Source organism: Carassius carassius, chromosome 15 (assembly GCF_963082965.1).
Source record: "Carassius carassius chromosome 15, fCarCar2.1, whole genome shotgun sequence".
Lineage (NCBI taxonomy): Eukaryota > Metazoa > Chordata > Actinopteri > Cypriniformes > Cyprinidae > Carassius > Carassius carassius.
In genome coordinates, this window is record NC_081769.1 from 18,224,954 (window position 1) to 18,239,595 (window position 14,642).

At 37.2% G+C, this 14,642-nt stretch overlaps 2 protein-coding genes across 3 annotated transcripts; one reads left to right on the forward strand and one right to left on the reverse strand.

Moving 5' to 3' along the window:
- Window positions 1-107: 107 nt before the first annotated feature.
- On the reverse strand, window positions 108-8,941 carry si:dkey-92i15.4 (serine-rich adhesin for platelets). 2 transcript variants are annotated; one of them, XM_059567723.1, is made up of 7 exons: window positions 8,844-8,941; window positions 2,837-5,863; window positions 2,475-2,664; window positions 2,203-2,301; window positions 1,765-1,978; window positions 1,394-1,510; window positions 108-1,185 (listed from the first exon to the last, which is right to left on the reverse strand). In XM_059567723.1, the coding sequence occupies exons 2-7, from the start codon at window positions 5,584-5,586 to the stop codon at window positions 1,028-1,030; spliced, it is 3,528 nt and encodes a 1,175-aa protein (XP_059423706.1). In that variant the 5' UTR covers window positions 5,587-5,863; window positions 8,844-8,941; the 3' UTR covers window positions 108-1,027. The 2 variants fall into 2 exon arrangements, with proteins under 2 accessions (XP_059423706.1, XP_059423707.1); XM_059567724.1 differs by lacking the exon at window positions 8,844-8,941 and adding an exon at window positions 7,165-7,286.
- A 2,247-nt stretch (window positions 8,942-11,188) lies between these two features.
- On the forward strand, window positions 11,189-14,531 carry LOC132158349 (protein C1orf43 homolog). The gene is made up of 6 exons (XM_059567726.1): window positions 11,189-11,408; window positions 11,730-11,831; window positions 12,234-12,480; window positions 13,479-13,645; window positions 13,738-13,796; window positions 13,878-14,531. The coding sequence occupies exons 1-6, from the start codon at window positions 11,346-11,348 to the stop codon at window positions 14,083-14,085; spliced, it is 846 nt and encodes a 281-aa protein (XP_059423709.1). The 5' UTR covers window positions 11,189-11,345; the 3' UTR covers window positions 14,086-14,531.
- The last annotated feature ends 111 nt before the right edge of the window (window positions 14,532-14,642 follow it).

Sequence of the window (14,642 nt, forward strand, 5' to 3'; positions counted from 1 at the left end):
ATGCTTTTCCGTACAATCAGATAATCTAATCATTTTGAAACTGGAAGATTAGATGACATACATAAATTAGGTAATTGTGCAATTATGTAGCTCAGATACTTATACACCCAAATTTCTTTCCCAAAGCCACCGTCCATGTTTAAAATTATGTTTAATGTTACCATTGGGGCGAATATTGCTGTTTTAACCAAGCAATAGCTGAAACAGTATATTCTTACAGGATGAGTAAAATTATCTTAACTGCTTTCTGCTTGGTTTGAATGAAAGATTGGTTTAGAAAAAGATAGTTTTAGGCTATTGGTTGAGGCTCTGATTTTGCAAAATACAACGATTTATCATAACAATTTGTTTCTTATTCTTTTTACTTTTTTCTTTTCTTTATTTATTTAAAAGGAGGCAGGAAAGTGCAGTAGGGATGGAACCTGCAAGCTGGAACAGCATTGAAAGATCTCTGTAATCAATGGAAGTAAATTTCATTAAAATGTGTTTTCTGTAAAAGATGCATCTTCTGATTGACAGTTAACATTTCTTAATATATTTTCTGTTATTAAAAAAAAGAAAAACAGACAAAAATAATGTAAATGCTATAAATGTGCCATATGAAATAATTGTTGTTGCTTCCTTTGTCTTTAATATGAAAAAAAGTTAAATTAGGGCGGATTTGTGCTGTACAGCCAACATATACATAGTAGCATTAAAGAAAATAAAAACATATGTAATGGTTTCTGATAAAGAATGATAGTGCAATATTACATTAATAGTAACATAGTTTGAGAGCTTAAACATTATTTAAAATAAACGAAGTGGCCTCCAGTGCTTTTATGCTCTTAATTTCTAATATCAGTAAAGAAAAAAAACACTCCAAAATACTATGATGAATGATACTTCCTAATTGCAGAACTGAACATTTGCAAGCATATAACTTCATAGAACCTGTAACAGCAAAAATAAAAATAAAACAAAACAGTGTTTAAATTATGACTGAATTCCTTTGACAATTGGGGTGCATGAAGGAAAGTAGAGGTCTTCAACGTGGCTGCTGAGGACGGTGTAGTAAGAGTTTTACTGGACCAAGGGGCAGTTTCTTGATGAGGTTCCAAGCCTCAAGACGCATCATACCCACCAAACTCTGATCTTGCACCTCCAACAACTCATCCCCAGGAAACACTTCATTGACTGGGCCACCTGGAAACAAGTAATGTAATTAGTTGTTACTGAGGGACTTGGGATGAGACTCAGCACAATCTAAAGGGTTGTCAGTATCAAAGAAGTGTGAGGTAAGCATGTCCTTACTTTTGCAATGTTGGGATCATGATCATTTATCTTTTCACAGACTTATTGAATAATTGTATTGAATGGGATTGCTTAAAATTTTGGGAAAAAATTGTCTTACCACGGAATATTTTTTGTACAGTGAGAGGTTTGTCTCCTGAGCTGGATCCTACCCCTCCTTCCAAACTGAAGCCAAGATCAGAGCTGGACTTGTTCAGAATAACACTGACTCTGCTGCCTGTAGGGGGCACACAAACACACACACAAAATATCAGCATCAGATTCCACAAGATAATCTGCTTTTTTACAGGTTTTTATCTCATCTGTCTACAAGATAAGACCATCAGAATTATTATCAAATAACTTAAAACCTTTCCTCAGTGTTGACTGATTTTCAGATGCTTTCACATTCATAATGACCACTACATGCATATGCATAAGAAAATGTTTTCCTTCAGATCACCTACTCTTTCATATCTGTCCATCACTCACCTGTGATTCCTGGTCTTTCAGTGACCTCCTTTCTGTTGTTACAACTCTGAAGAACAATCACAGCCATGCCCTGCCCCTTCGCTTTCCTCAGTGTACGCAGAGCCTCCCAGTGGGTGGAGTTCTGCAGGGCAGTGCCATTGATCGACAGCACCTGAGCACCCTCAAATATAGAGCCTTCCTGTGCGGCTACACCACCTGGTATCACTCTGTGGACCTAAGAGATGAGATTTGAGTGAAACTCGCCATTTAGGTTAAAGTCAAATAGCAATGACTTCCAAAAAGTCAAAAACATACAGGCATTGTGGTGTACTTAAAGATACACAATCAGGGACATTTTGCACTCATTTTCATGCATTTGTTACTTTTTGTATGGACTTTTTTTTTGATCACATGGATTTGTTTCTATTAGTCAGTGTTATAGTATTCGTTGATACTCACTGTGACTGGTTTATTCTGATCCACTCCACCTGCCAAGGTAAATCCTAAGCCACTCCCCACCTCCTTGTGTAATACAACCACTTGCACATCTTCATATTTCTGTCATAAGTCAGAGGAACAAGTTATAATAGCAAAAGGATATAGTTGTTGTCTATAATTGTCTTTGTATTTTTTTTGTAACAAAATTTACGTCATGGCAGTTTAAGTGTAGTTTCATTGTCAAATTATAGCTTTTATACATTAAAAAAGTACATGTACATAACTTGTTTTACCTGTAGGGTGTCATCTCCCAAGCCCCTGACATCATCCAGTAAACGATCAAGTTCATCAGTGCTCAGCAGAGTCACAGAAGAGAAGGCAGAGATGTCTGAGCTCAAGGATGCAGAGCGTGTGGATGGCAAATCTTCATCATCCTCTGATGATTTATAGTCCACTCCACCATAATTACATAGTTCCACAAAACTGATAGGTATATATGTAGAAAGAAAGTAGGGGGTTATATACAGTGGAGATATACATTGAAGAAAAATAAATGTAGGGTGTTTAAACGTAACCTGCTGGTTTGTGCTTGTAAACTAAGCTGACAATCCATTTGAGTCTAATAAATTGCCACTTTTCTATTTTTATCAGTTACCTTAATGAGAAACTTCTGCGTTCTGATTGGCTCATGTTGCTTGTGATAGTCACAGATGACTCTCCTGAGTCAGAGTCTTCTTCAGTGTCTGTTTCCTCATCATCGTCTTCTTCATCAGAGCTCCACCTAGCCATGCTAGTAGTGATTGTGGTGAAATCATTCCTTGTTTCATTGCTGTTGTTATTAGAATTATTGAGTGAGGAATATATTGTCTGGATAGGAGAAGTTTGAAAATGATTGGGCAGCACTTTGGGATGGGTACCATTGACTGTCACAGCTCCAGGGCTACTCTGCTTTTGCATGTTAATTGTGAGAGGGGCTCTGTCGGGTGAGTAAGTTGGGGTGTTTTCATCGTCATTATCATCAACTATTTTTACATTAATTGACTTCTGCTTTAATAAACTTTTCACATTTGAATGTTGAGTGATCGATGGGATTCTTGCTTTTTCTTCTATGGTCCCTATGTCTCTGAGACCTGAGAAGCCAGTGATAGTAGAATCTGGTTCATCTGTGTGTTTTTGGTTCACATTACTCCTTTCATCTTCATCTCTCATGTTGATACCTTGTTCAGTTCTTGATTCATTCATTTGTTTTAATGCTGGAGCAAGCTCAACACTCTTTTTGTGTGTCTCTTGTTGTTGTTCTAATGTTTGTTTTACTTTGACTGTGGAATTTGAATGAGGAGTTCTACTTGGGTCTAGAGTGCATTTAACCTCCTCATTAGAATTGCTTTTGCTAAAGAAATTTGTTCTTATGCTTTCTGTGTCCCTTACAACATTTCCAAAATGTAGATTTTTGTCTGAATCACTCTTCTTCACTAGAGCCACATGCTTGGGATGCTCTGGTACAGATAAGGCCCTCCTGGTGCGAAGAATCGCTGGTGTGGTTTTGCTTTGTTGAGCCAAAGACTCAAACATGTTGATTGTATTCTTCACAGATTCCGAGGATGGTAAACGTGACTTTTCTAACACACTTTCTCCTACCTTTCCTTTAGTTTTACCAGTGAATACATCATCTTTCTCTTCCTCTTTGTGGATTTCATTGTATGCTGCTCCTTCTGAGGCTAGGGGGTGTTTAGGTTGGGTGATTCCATCTTGCAAACCACCAAGATGCTTGTTTTCATTTATGTCCAGCCTTTTTGTAATCTCTTTATCTGGTTGTTTGTCATTGCCAGTTTCCTCCTTGATTCCCCCAGAAGTGGTTAACAGGTGTTTGACACCCTGGCTGGAGATGCTTGAACTGCCAGGCTGGTTCCTGTGAGAATTGTATTTAGCACTTGCTGACATTCTGCTTCTGGTCCTTTCTAAGGACTGACTACAATACTTTGAAGACTCTGTAAACAACGTTCTGCTTGGCTCTTCATTTTCATCAGGCAGAAGGGACTGAGTTTTTTTGACAGAAGACGTTTCTGTACTCCTTTTAGGCTTTGATGACCCTGAAAAACTTAATCCAGAAGAACTGTCTCTTTGATCATTTCTGTTCTCCCTGTTTGTAGAGGGTTCTTGCTTCTGATCAAAATATGTTTTTGAAAACCCTCTAGGGAATGTTCTAGCTTTTTCTGTATCATTAGAAGTTTTCCCCTGTTGGCTGTCAGTATAATCTAAAGACGTTCCAAACACATTGTCAGTAGTGTATTTTCTGTGACTTGAAGTAGAGCCCAACATGCCTATAGATTTGGGAATAGATTTATCAGAATTTACAGTATTGCTGCGTTTTAATCTGGTTGAATCCTTTAAGTGTGGGTCAGAGTTGGCATCTGCCCCATACAGTTTTGCAATTCTTTCCATTATCGTTTGATTTCCAGTTATTTCCTCAGCATTGGAAGATCCTTGCTCTTTGGCCCAGGATCCCTTCCTATTGTCAGTCTGATCAAGACTTGATTCACCTTGCCACAGACTGCTATCTTCTCCAATAGAACCTTGGCTAAGTCTTGGCTTTAGTCTGGATGGGAGTGACTGGCCACTGTTTGCCTGTTCCAGAGCTAAATTTACCCGGTTCATTCTCACAGATGTAGTTCCAGAGTTTGGGTAAATCTTTCTGTCACTGTTCTGATTGCCTTGATTGGCTACACTGAAAGCTTGAATCCTCCATGAAACACCACTGGGTTGATTCTCTTGGGTGTATGAAGTTATCTTGTTGTTTGTCCCTGTTCTCTCTAAACTATCTAAATCAGATCGCCTCATAAAATTGTCAAATTCTCTTGTCCCACTAGTCATCCCAGTTCTGTTGCTATGTCCTGCTCTCCAGTCTAAGCTTTTGCTTTTGTTTGTATGATAAAATCTCCTCAACTCATCTCCTCTGCTCCTGTCACTTGCTGCTTGACTCTTGTCTTCTTGAGTGTTTAACTTCTTAGCGCTCACATCACCCTTCTCAGAACTGCTGGAAAGAGTTGAGTCCTTGCGTGTATCCTTACTTAACGTTTTACATGACTCTTTGTCATCAGTGTTAGTGTGGGTATAACTAGTAGAAGTACAGGCTTTATTGAGGTCCTTACTAGGATAACTTTTCTGTCTTGAGTCTTCAACTTTTCCACCCTCGAAAAAAAAGCTTTTTGTCCTGAGGTCCTTGGTAGTAAGTGTTTTAGCAGAGCGGATTTTGAATCTAGCAGCTGCGGAGCCAAACGGCTTTACAGATAACTGACTATGACTTTGTGCTGCCGTTCCATTGGATGATTCTGCACCTTCAGTTGTGCTGCTAGCCGTGTCTGATTCAGGAAACGGATGTACAGAAGTTCCAGTATGCAAACTCATGCTGAATGTCGCAAAAGTGTATTCATTACAGTAGGAATTGAAAGCTGGTTGCTAACATCTTCTGCAAAAAAGTTTTTTTCTTTTTGCTTGTAATGGCTGGCTATATTTTCCTACCATCATTGTAAAAGCTGGAATAAATCTGTTTGTAATCCAGGGAGGTGAAGGAGACCGGCTAACTTCAGCTTTACTATGTCGCTCCTCTGACAGATTTTTCACGGTCTCTGGATCCAAAAAGAGCCAGTAATGGGTCCCAGTACTCTCTGGTCCTGGTCTTGTTCTGTCATGTAAAGGCAATAACAACATGTGGAGGTTAGATTTTTTTATTTAATTTTTTTTATTAAAAGTTTAATACATTCATTTTACTTAAATTGAATGGAATCATTACAGTGCCACTCTGGCCTGAATTTAAACCTGGTCCAGACTAATCACTAATCTACACCATCTCCAACTTAAAATGTAAATGCTTCATTCAAGTACCGCTGTATTTATTACAATGAGAGTCCATAAACCTCTTCCGGGTATATGGCATCCATACCCTCATATGTAAACATTTAGAAACTATGGGCAAATGAATCTGAAACATTTTGAAAATGTAAAAAAATGAGTGAGCCAGGGCATTTCGTTGTATGTTTACTCTAACAGCATTCTTGATGCAACTTGTCACACTCTTGAACTCTTTTACAAAACCTGATACACAGTCAGATAACAGGTCAAACACACCAGACTACAATCCTATCAAACACCACATGTGTTACAGAGTAAGAGTCTACACATTGCTAAAGATACTTGTTATTTTTTAAGCGTGAATAAACAACATGGAATAAAAAAAATAGAGGATTAATGTATCTTAAACCTGTGAATAATGTCAAATAGTCTAGCAAGAACTCTGCACATTTTCTCACTTACACACCTACCATTATTCAAAGCAGCACATTGAAATTCATTCAGACACTTCAGTAACATCTGATAATAATCACATGCAATCGTGCAAGCAAATCTCCATACAAATCAGTTTAAACCCTCTTTGGGCAACATTGAATCAACAGCTGAAATGCTAGCATTTTAAATCAAGTTTTGTAATGGTCTTGTCCAGCTTTGTTTGCTCCACCTTGTTCTGTTGTGAAGATTGCTTTTGTTATCTTAAACTGAACATTTATATATGCCAAGAGTAATGTTTAAAATAAAAGACATGAGCAAACAGCGAGCAGAGATAGAGTGGAAGTAGGAGGAGGTGTGACGTACACCTTCCAGGAGCGCAAATACAGACCTGATGAAAATAAACCTGAACTGATTGAAAACAGTTGACACAGTAAATATAGGTTGTTACATGGTTGCTCATAACCACAAATGGCCTTGTACTGCTGCATTGTATTTCACAGATATGGATGCAAAATAAGATTACCAGTCCCACATGACTGCAACATTTCATACTTTCCAAGGAAAACAGGTCAGTGTCAGTTTACAGAAACACCTGTTGGTCCCATGGCACACACACTTGGACAACAATGGCCATACACTTTACCTGCCACATAATCTAACCATACATGAGTTTTAGCTCTTCAAATAGAAGTAACGTACCTTAGAGGACTGCTGTATCTCTTAAAGCTTTTTGAGAGAACAGGTGTTCCCCATCCTGCCTTTTGCCTCTAAACTCTCTCACTCCTGTCATTTTTCTATGATACATTTTTACTGTAATAAGAACTTGCCTGACTGGTTTGACATGCTTACCCTTTTCCACCCCCTTTGATTGTTATGCCTTCCTCTCTCATTTCCCTACCTCTTTCTCTCCTCCCCCGTCTCTTTCTGTCTGCGTCTCTTTCTTTTTTCCTTCCATCTATTTGTGTCTCAGTTTCTTTGTGTCATACACACCTGTCAACATGCACACCCTTCATGTCTAATGAGAACATTCCTGGTCCGCGGTTTCTTGGTGACTCAGTAAGTGTAAAAGAGGTAAAATCTTGTGACAGACATCTGGTACTGGAGTTATAAGACCTCTTGACATGGTTCACATATTTGATGAACTCAGAACCCAAAGTGAATTAAAGCTGAACTGACGTTTGTTTGAAACAGCATTTAAGCACACTTAAAAATTTCAGTTTCAGGATTAAAATGTAAACACATGTAAAATGTGGATTTTGTTAAGCTGGACTATCAGGCCTAGATAATAGAGTTGGAGCCTATGTATACCTGTTAAATGGACAGCAGTTGGCATACAAAAGACAAAAGTGACATGCAGTATGTACTTAATCATCTAAATATTTGATTATGTATTGTGTCATCATGTTTAAATAAACGTACTGATTCAGTAGCCCTATCTGAAGTCTTCAGCTGCATAATAAACTCTCCAGTTGCGTTTAAATATATTCAAATTGTTTCTGCATTTTGACAATTAACTATGATGTTTCAAATAGTAGACACATGCACTGAAACTCATTTACTATTAGACAACACCCCTTAGTCTTGACATCAGTGATGCACTTGGGTTTCGTTATGCTAATGCTAAGAAATCTGTTTATCCAATCAGTTCGCTGTAATTTTATCTGCTCCATTTTTCGTTTTTGCTCATGCATTTCCTCTGTACATATTTACTTGCTCACAGTTCTTTGCAGTTCTCAGTGACCTTCTATACTGTGGTTGTAGTGAGGAGCAGGTATCCTATTTTTAAGACCTACTTTAATAACAGACCCAATTAAATAGATACAGCACTACATGAAACACTATATGACTAATGTCAGTTTATAAACATCCAATATAAAGAGGTATGCCAGATGTTGGCAAATACTAAAGACTTACTTTGTGTCAAGCACCAAACAGCAATGAAAGATGACAAAGCAGCATTTTTTTTAATAAAGAGAATGCAAAATAATGCAAGTGTTAGAAAAAGAAGATTATAAACTTTGAATAGGCTGGCAATGACCAAAGTGAAACCAGAAACACCAGCGGCATAGTATACTGCATAATTTTAGGATCATGAAAACCATGAACCAGAAATGCCAAGGACCTGTTTGCAAACGGCTACCACATGAGTATTTCTTTTAAACATGTTAGCTGTCATCATGCATCATTTACATGAATTCAAAATGCAAAAGCCTGTAGATGGCGGCCCCAATAAACAGCAAAACTGATCATGCACAACCTTAAAGGATGTAGTAAAAGGTGTAATTGACTTTAAAACTGCATCACTTGCAATAAACATTGTAATAATACTATACAGTATGCATTGTAAAAGGTAACAAAACATTTTGACAATTGATTACCTGGGTGAATTTCTGTGGCACACTTGTGGGCTGAGTTGCTCGACTTCCTGCAGCTGCACGAGCAAATGAAGAGTGCAGGAAAAGGAGCTGCTTAGAGACTGAGAGAGAGCAGATGGGCGGGAGTTATGTTTGAAATGTGTGTGAAGCTTGACAGCCAGACCTTTTACAAGCTCAAAAATATGTTTTATTGTGCTGCTTTTGCGTGTACATTACATAATACAATGTATTATTATTATTATTATTAAGGATCAATAAACATATATTGATTTCACACTGTGATATAAATGTAAACCACAATTAACCAAAATAACTAAAACAAAGATTAATTAACCATTAAGCATTCTGTGAATAAATGTGTTCACAGAATGTGTGTGTGTGTGTGTGTGTGTGTGTGTGTGTGTGTGTGTGTGTGTGTGTGTGTGTGTGTGTGTGTGTGTGTGTGTGCAGTAACCATCATCACTCAACGGTCTGTCTTGCATCACAGACACATGCACACTGCTGATGGCAACGGCAGAGGAAGCTGGTTTGTGGTTTCAGAGAGACAAAAATGTAACGACAACTGTTTCTTTCGACCAGTTTTGATTGCAAGTAAACTCAAGCAACAGACTGACATGAAAGATGGGATGGAATGATGAAGTAAACAAAATAAGCCACATTGATGAGCTGCTTGTGGACACACGGTATAATTAGATGTTTTAGCATCTTCTGTCGTTTGATGACCTGTTTAGCCAAACCAGCTTGAGAAATCCGTCACAGTGGAGGAATTTAACTACTTAGCTGCTGAATAGTTTTGCATCCTCACTGCAGCTTTAAAAATTGAATGCCTTATCTGATATCATAACTATTTATCTCTGCACTGATTGTCATACTAATCTGACAAATGCAGGATACAAATGGTTAGTGTGGTTCATTTTTAACAGGACAGAGTGGCTGTCACTTGTTTTTCTTTTTTTCTTTTTTCTACCACAGTCTGTAATATATATAGAGCTTTAATTTCTAGTTTATTCCATAGTTCTTTACCAAGGCCTGAGAAAAAGTCATGATTGTTACGGTATGTTACTGGGAAACTATTTCATTCCCTGTTGTCATTTCAAGCATCTGCCACCTACTTCTGTTCCTTCTGAAAGAATCAGTGCATTGTTTAATGTGTTGATCTGATAAAGATCATCTGTCCCCCAATTCAAATGTTCTCAGACAGCTCACTTCATTTTCACTGAAAACAAGCCTAGAATGTCGAAAAACCATGTGCATAGTGTTTGGATACATGGACAGTATGTGCATTTGGCTTGTGAGCTCCTAGAGAGCTATAATCTTACACAGAGGAAAAGATGACAAGAAAGCATTGTGGTTTGGAACAACGACAGACACAGTGGTACTGGTGAAAATTTATATACCCTATATACCACTTATGAGTAACTCCCTTAAAATAGGATGCTGGAATGTGAAAGGCATCGTCATGTGGTCAAAAGAGGAAAAAAGTATTTTCTTTAAAAATAGGAAGAAAAAAAGAGAATAATTTATCTGATAAGGAGCAAACTTAAAAAATAAATAAATAAACATCGCAAGTGTATTTATATTTTGTTTGCTTTTACATATATACTAGAAATGGTGGCATATTTGACATGCATACAAAAATTTATGAAATGGTGTTGTTTTTAACAATTTACAGAGATATTTGTTTCGCTAAACTGAATATGACCTGTGCCTCGCTGAAGGCCCATTGGACATTATTGACAAACCCTGGGCCTGGACTGATGTAGCGTTAAACTGCCATACAACTTTAAAAAGAAGACGACGACAAGGTTTTGTTGCTGATTTTGGGAGCTGAGAAAATTTGGGAATGTAGTAAGGCTCTCTTTAATTTTCTTAAAGATACAGGTTAAGAGCACAGTATTGTAGGTGTATATTTAATGTGTGTGTGTGTGTGTGTGTGTGTTTTATTTATTTATTTTAATTTTTAGAATTACAACTATGTGTAATACATGAAGCTCTGAAGTTGCACACCCCGGTACAGGTGGTGGTATGCACCTGAACAAGTTGGTGGTCGACCCACCATTAAAACCAGAGAGAGATAATAATAATAATAATTCATTCTATAACTGTGATGTTCATTTATTTTTTATTATTGTTATTATATTGCTATTCTTATTTGTATCTTTTTGTATATGTATACTATTGTATATGTATACTAAGTTTTGGCAATATTGTATCATTTACAGTCATGCCAATAAAGCAATTCTGAATTGAATTGAATTGTATTGAATTGAATTGTGTTGAATTTAGTGAATGGGGGGGGGGGGTTGTTGCGCTATTTATGCCAAGCCACAAGGCGGCGTCACAGACGACTAGACGGAAGTTTTCGTGCAAAACATGCGATGAAGAGACCACAAGAGATGTCAACAAAACTGCTGTCAACTCGAATAATAAAGAGCTACATTTTAGAATTGACCACTAAAATCGACCGACGTCTTACTTTCATGAGCTTTTAACAAGGATCCCACAATGGCGGAAGGAAACACTCTTTCCGGTGTAAATGTTGTGCTTGTTATGGCCTACGGCAGCTTGGTAAGTAACGTTACCCAACTCCATAATATTTGTATTAATTGAATTATTGAACGTAGTCTGAATACTTAAATGCTTAGTTGACTAATAGTGATAACAACTAACTTGTAGCAGCAGCAGCCGTAAAGCTGAAGCAACGTGTCTGTCATAAAACCTAACGTCATGAGTTGCCCATCCTATAATGGCACCCATGATGTCTAAAAAATACTGTCTATATGAGCAGCTCACTAACGTTTGAGCCTCTGTCTTCAGAGAGTACCAGCTAAAATAAAGCAGACCGTGTCAGAACTGTATTTGTTGAATGAGCCGTCTGTCATTCTGCAGGTGTTTGTGCTGCTGTTCATCTTCGTGAAGAGACAGATCATGCGCTTCGCTATGAAGTCTCGCAGAGGACCGCACGTGCCGCTCGGACACAACGCACCAAAGGTATCAAATCCAAAATATCATCTGTGTCTTTGTAGAGGACATTTCATTTTAGGAATTCCTTCAAGACCATACCTTCCACATTCTTGGATTAATGTAGTAATTAAGATATTTTGGAGGAAACTGTTGGTATAAAATTATAAACCGTAAAATGTTTTCATGTCTTATGTTTTGTATTATTATTTTTCTACTTCCTACTTAATTATTGTTTAGGCATAAAGTAATTTTCAGTCCTCTTGTGGAGAGTCCCATATTTATCCATCTAACTTGCATTTTATTAACAATATAACTGGCCACTCTTTCGTTAAATATGATATTGTTCTTCTGTTTATACCTTTATGATGCTTTTTGCTGCAACTACTAGTAAGTTTGTAATGCACTGAATAAAGGCTGCATCTTTCACAGGAGCTGAGAGAGGAGATTGATTCCCGTTTGTCAAAAGTGAACGATATTCGTTATGAGCCACCTTTACTCTCTAAAGACGACGATCGACTGAAGCTTCAAGGCCAGAATGGTGAGAGGAACAGAAGGCCCTGGAAGTTCTCTGTAAATACTGGTGCAGATGTGAACTCTTGTGTCTGTGTCTGTGTTTGTGCAGGATGTTATAATTACCTCTTCAGAATGCAAGCGTTAGATGCCATCAGAGACTCCGGTAAGACCCTCTTCTGACCACGTGCAGCCAAAGATTGTGTCGTTTTTTTCTGAGTTGTTCAGGTTTATTTTTAGTATTTTAGAACTGTTTGTTAAGAGGTACTTAAAAATATGCTGTGCCTAAAAATCTAAAATGATTTTAAGGCCATTATTTATTTTAATGGAAACATTAAAATGTATTTTAGTTTTAGTTCTCCGGTATGTTCATTTTCATTTGTTTCAGGTAACTTCTTTTTTTACATAATACTAATAATAACATTAATAATACTGCCATACATTCACAAAACACAATTACAAAGTTTGGGGTGAGTGAGATATTTGTTTATTTTTTATTAATGTTCGTTAAAGAAGTCTTACATGTATTGCTCAACAAGGTTGCATTTATTTGATAAAAAATACAGTAAAACACTAGTATTGTGAAATTATTTAAATTTAAGATAACTGACTTCTGTTTTATTTTATTTATATTATTCTGATGTTGCAAAGCTGAATTTTTTAGTAGCCATTACTCCAGTCTTCAGTGTCACATGATTCTTCAAAAATAATTCTAATATGCTGATTTGATGCGCAGGAAACATTTATCATTATCAATTCTGAAAATAGTTGTGATGCTTAATTTTTTTTTTTTTTTTTTTTTGTGGAAACTGTTTTATGTATTTATTTAAAGAGCATAATCTATTTAAAATAGATTATTTGGTAACATTTAAAATATCTTTACCTTTCTTAAGTGAAATTTAAAGCATCCTTTCTGAATAAAATAATAATAAAAAAAATGTACCCAAAACTTTTGAACAGTGGTGAACATTAATTTTTTTTAATAATTTAGTTGCATTATACACTTAATGGAATATACATTTCATTTTTAACTTCTGAATTAAATATGCAGTGTTAACTTAAAATTTATTAAACTTTAATTTTGTAATGAGCTTGTGAAATAGAAAACTGCATGCATACAGGTCTAGCTTGATCTGATGTGATCTGGTTCTGTCCCACCAGTAGATATCCCGTTTCAGGAGTTTTGTCGCAGTGCCAGCGCTCTGACCGGCCGCCGCTACAAAAAGTGGCTGCAGGACCTACGAAACTCGCACTCTCTGTTCAAATCAAGTCACAGTGCATTAATAGATCGCTTACTGGAGGGCTATGACAACGCTCGCCATGGGACAGGGGTCAGTCTGAGTGCAAATGTGTGTTAAATGTTTATGTACAGCAGGGGGCGCTGCAGGACACATCTAAGAGGCTTGTCATTTCTTTCCTGTAGGTGTTTGGTGAGGCAGAGTTTGTGAAGTATAAGGAAGATCTGGCAGAACTGGCTGCTGTGTAAGTACCATTGTCCAATTATTGCTGTTTATCTCTCAAATTATCTCTCTTTTCACTCTGTTCTTCCTCATATCTCCACAGTGTGAAGACCCACTCCAGCACCAGCAGTCTAAACCAGCAGCACCAGTCCGCAGCTAAAGATCTGACCTGCTCCTCCGGCCCGTCATCTGCCTCTACCATTCAGGTCACGTACCTGCCGTCCACCGGACAGCGCAGCAAGAGGCCCAAACACTTCCTGGAGCTCAAAAACTTCAAAGACAACTATAATACACTGGAGAGCACACTTTAGAGATTGGAATCCTTTTGAGGAACTGTGTGAATACAATTCAGAAACTGTGAATCAGAAGTGTTCAGATCTCACTGGAAAAGCCTTCATTTAGAAATGAAAACAGTGGGAGATGCAGTCAAATGGCCTCAAATCACACTGAGAATTTGAGAATGACTTAATATATGACCAAATCTGTCAGATAAATGTCAGTGCAACTGCTTTGAGAGCAATGTAAGAATATTATGTTGGTAGTTTTAATGTTTTTCTGATGGAGCTAACAGGAAGATCTTTTTTGTCTAATGTTTTACCAGATTTTATTTGCTAGGCTAGGATGGCCTTTTAATGTGAACAGGGAGTGTAAAGTTTATATCTTTCTTTTCCAAAGAGCACCAGCAAAGCACCCTTTAGCTGAGATGATAACATTTTAACTGGATTGACTTTAATAGAACAAACACATGAATTCAAAATAGTTGAATGGTTGACTTCCAATGTATTTTTTTTTCATGCCATGTAAATCAGTGGTTACCGTCAACATTCTTCAAAATAGATTATTGAATCTGCATTCATGGGTAAACTAG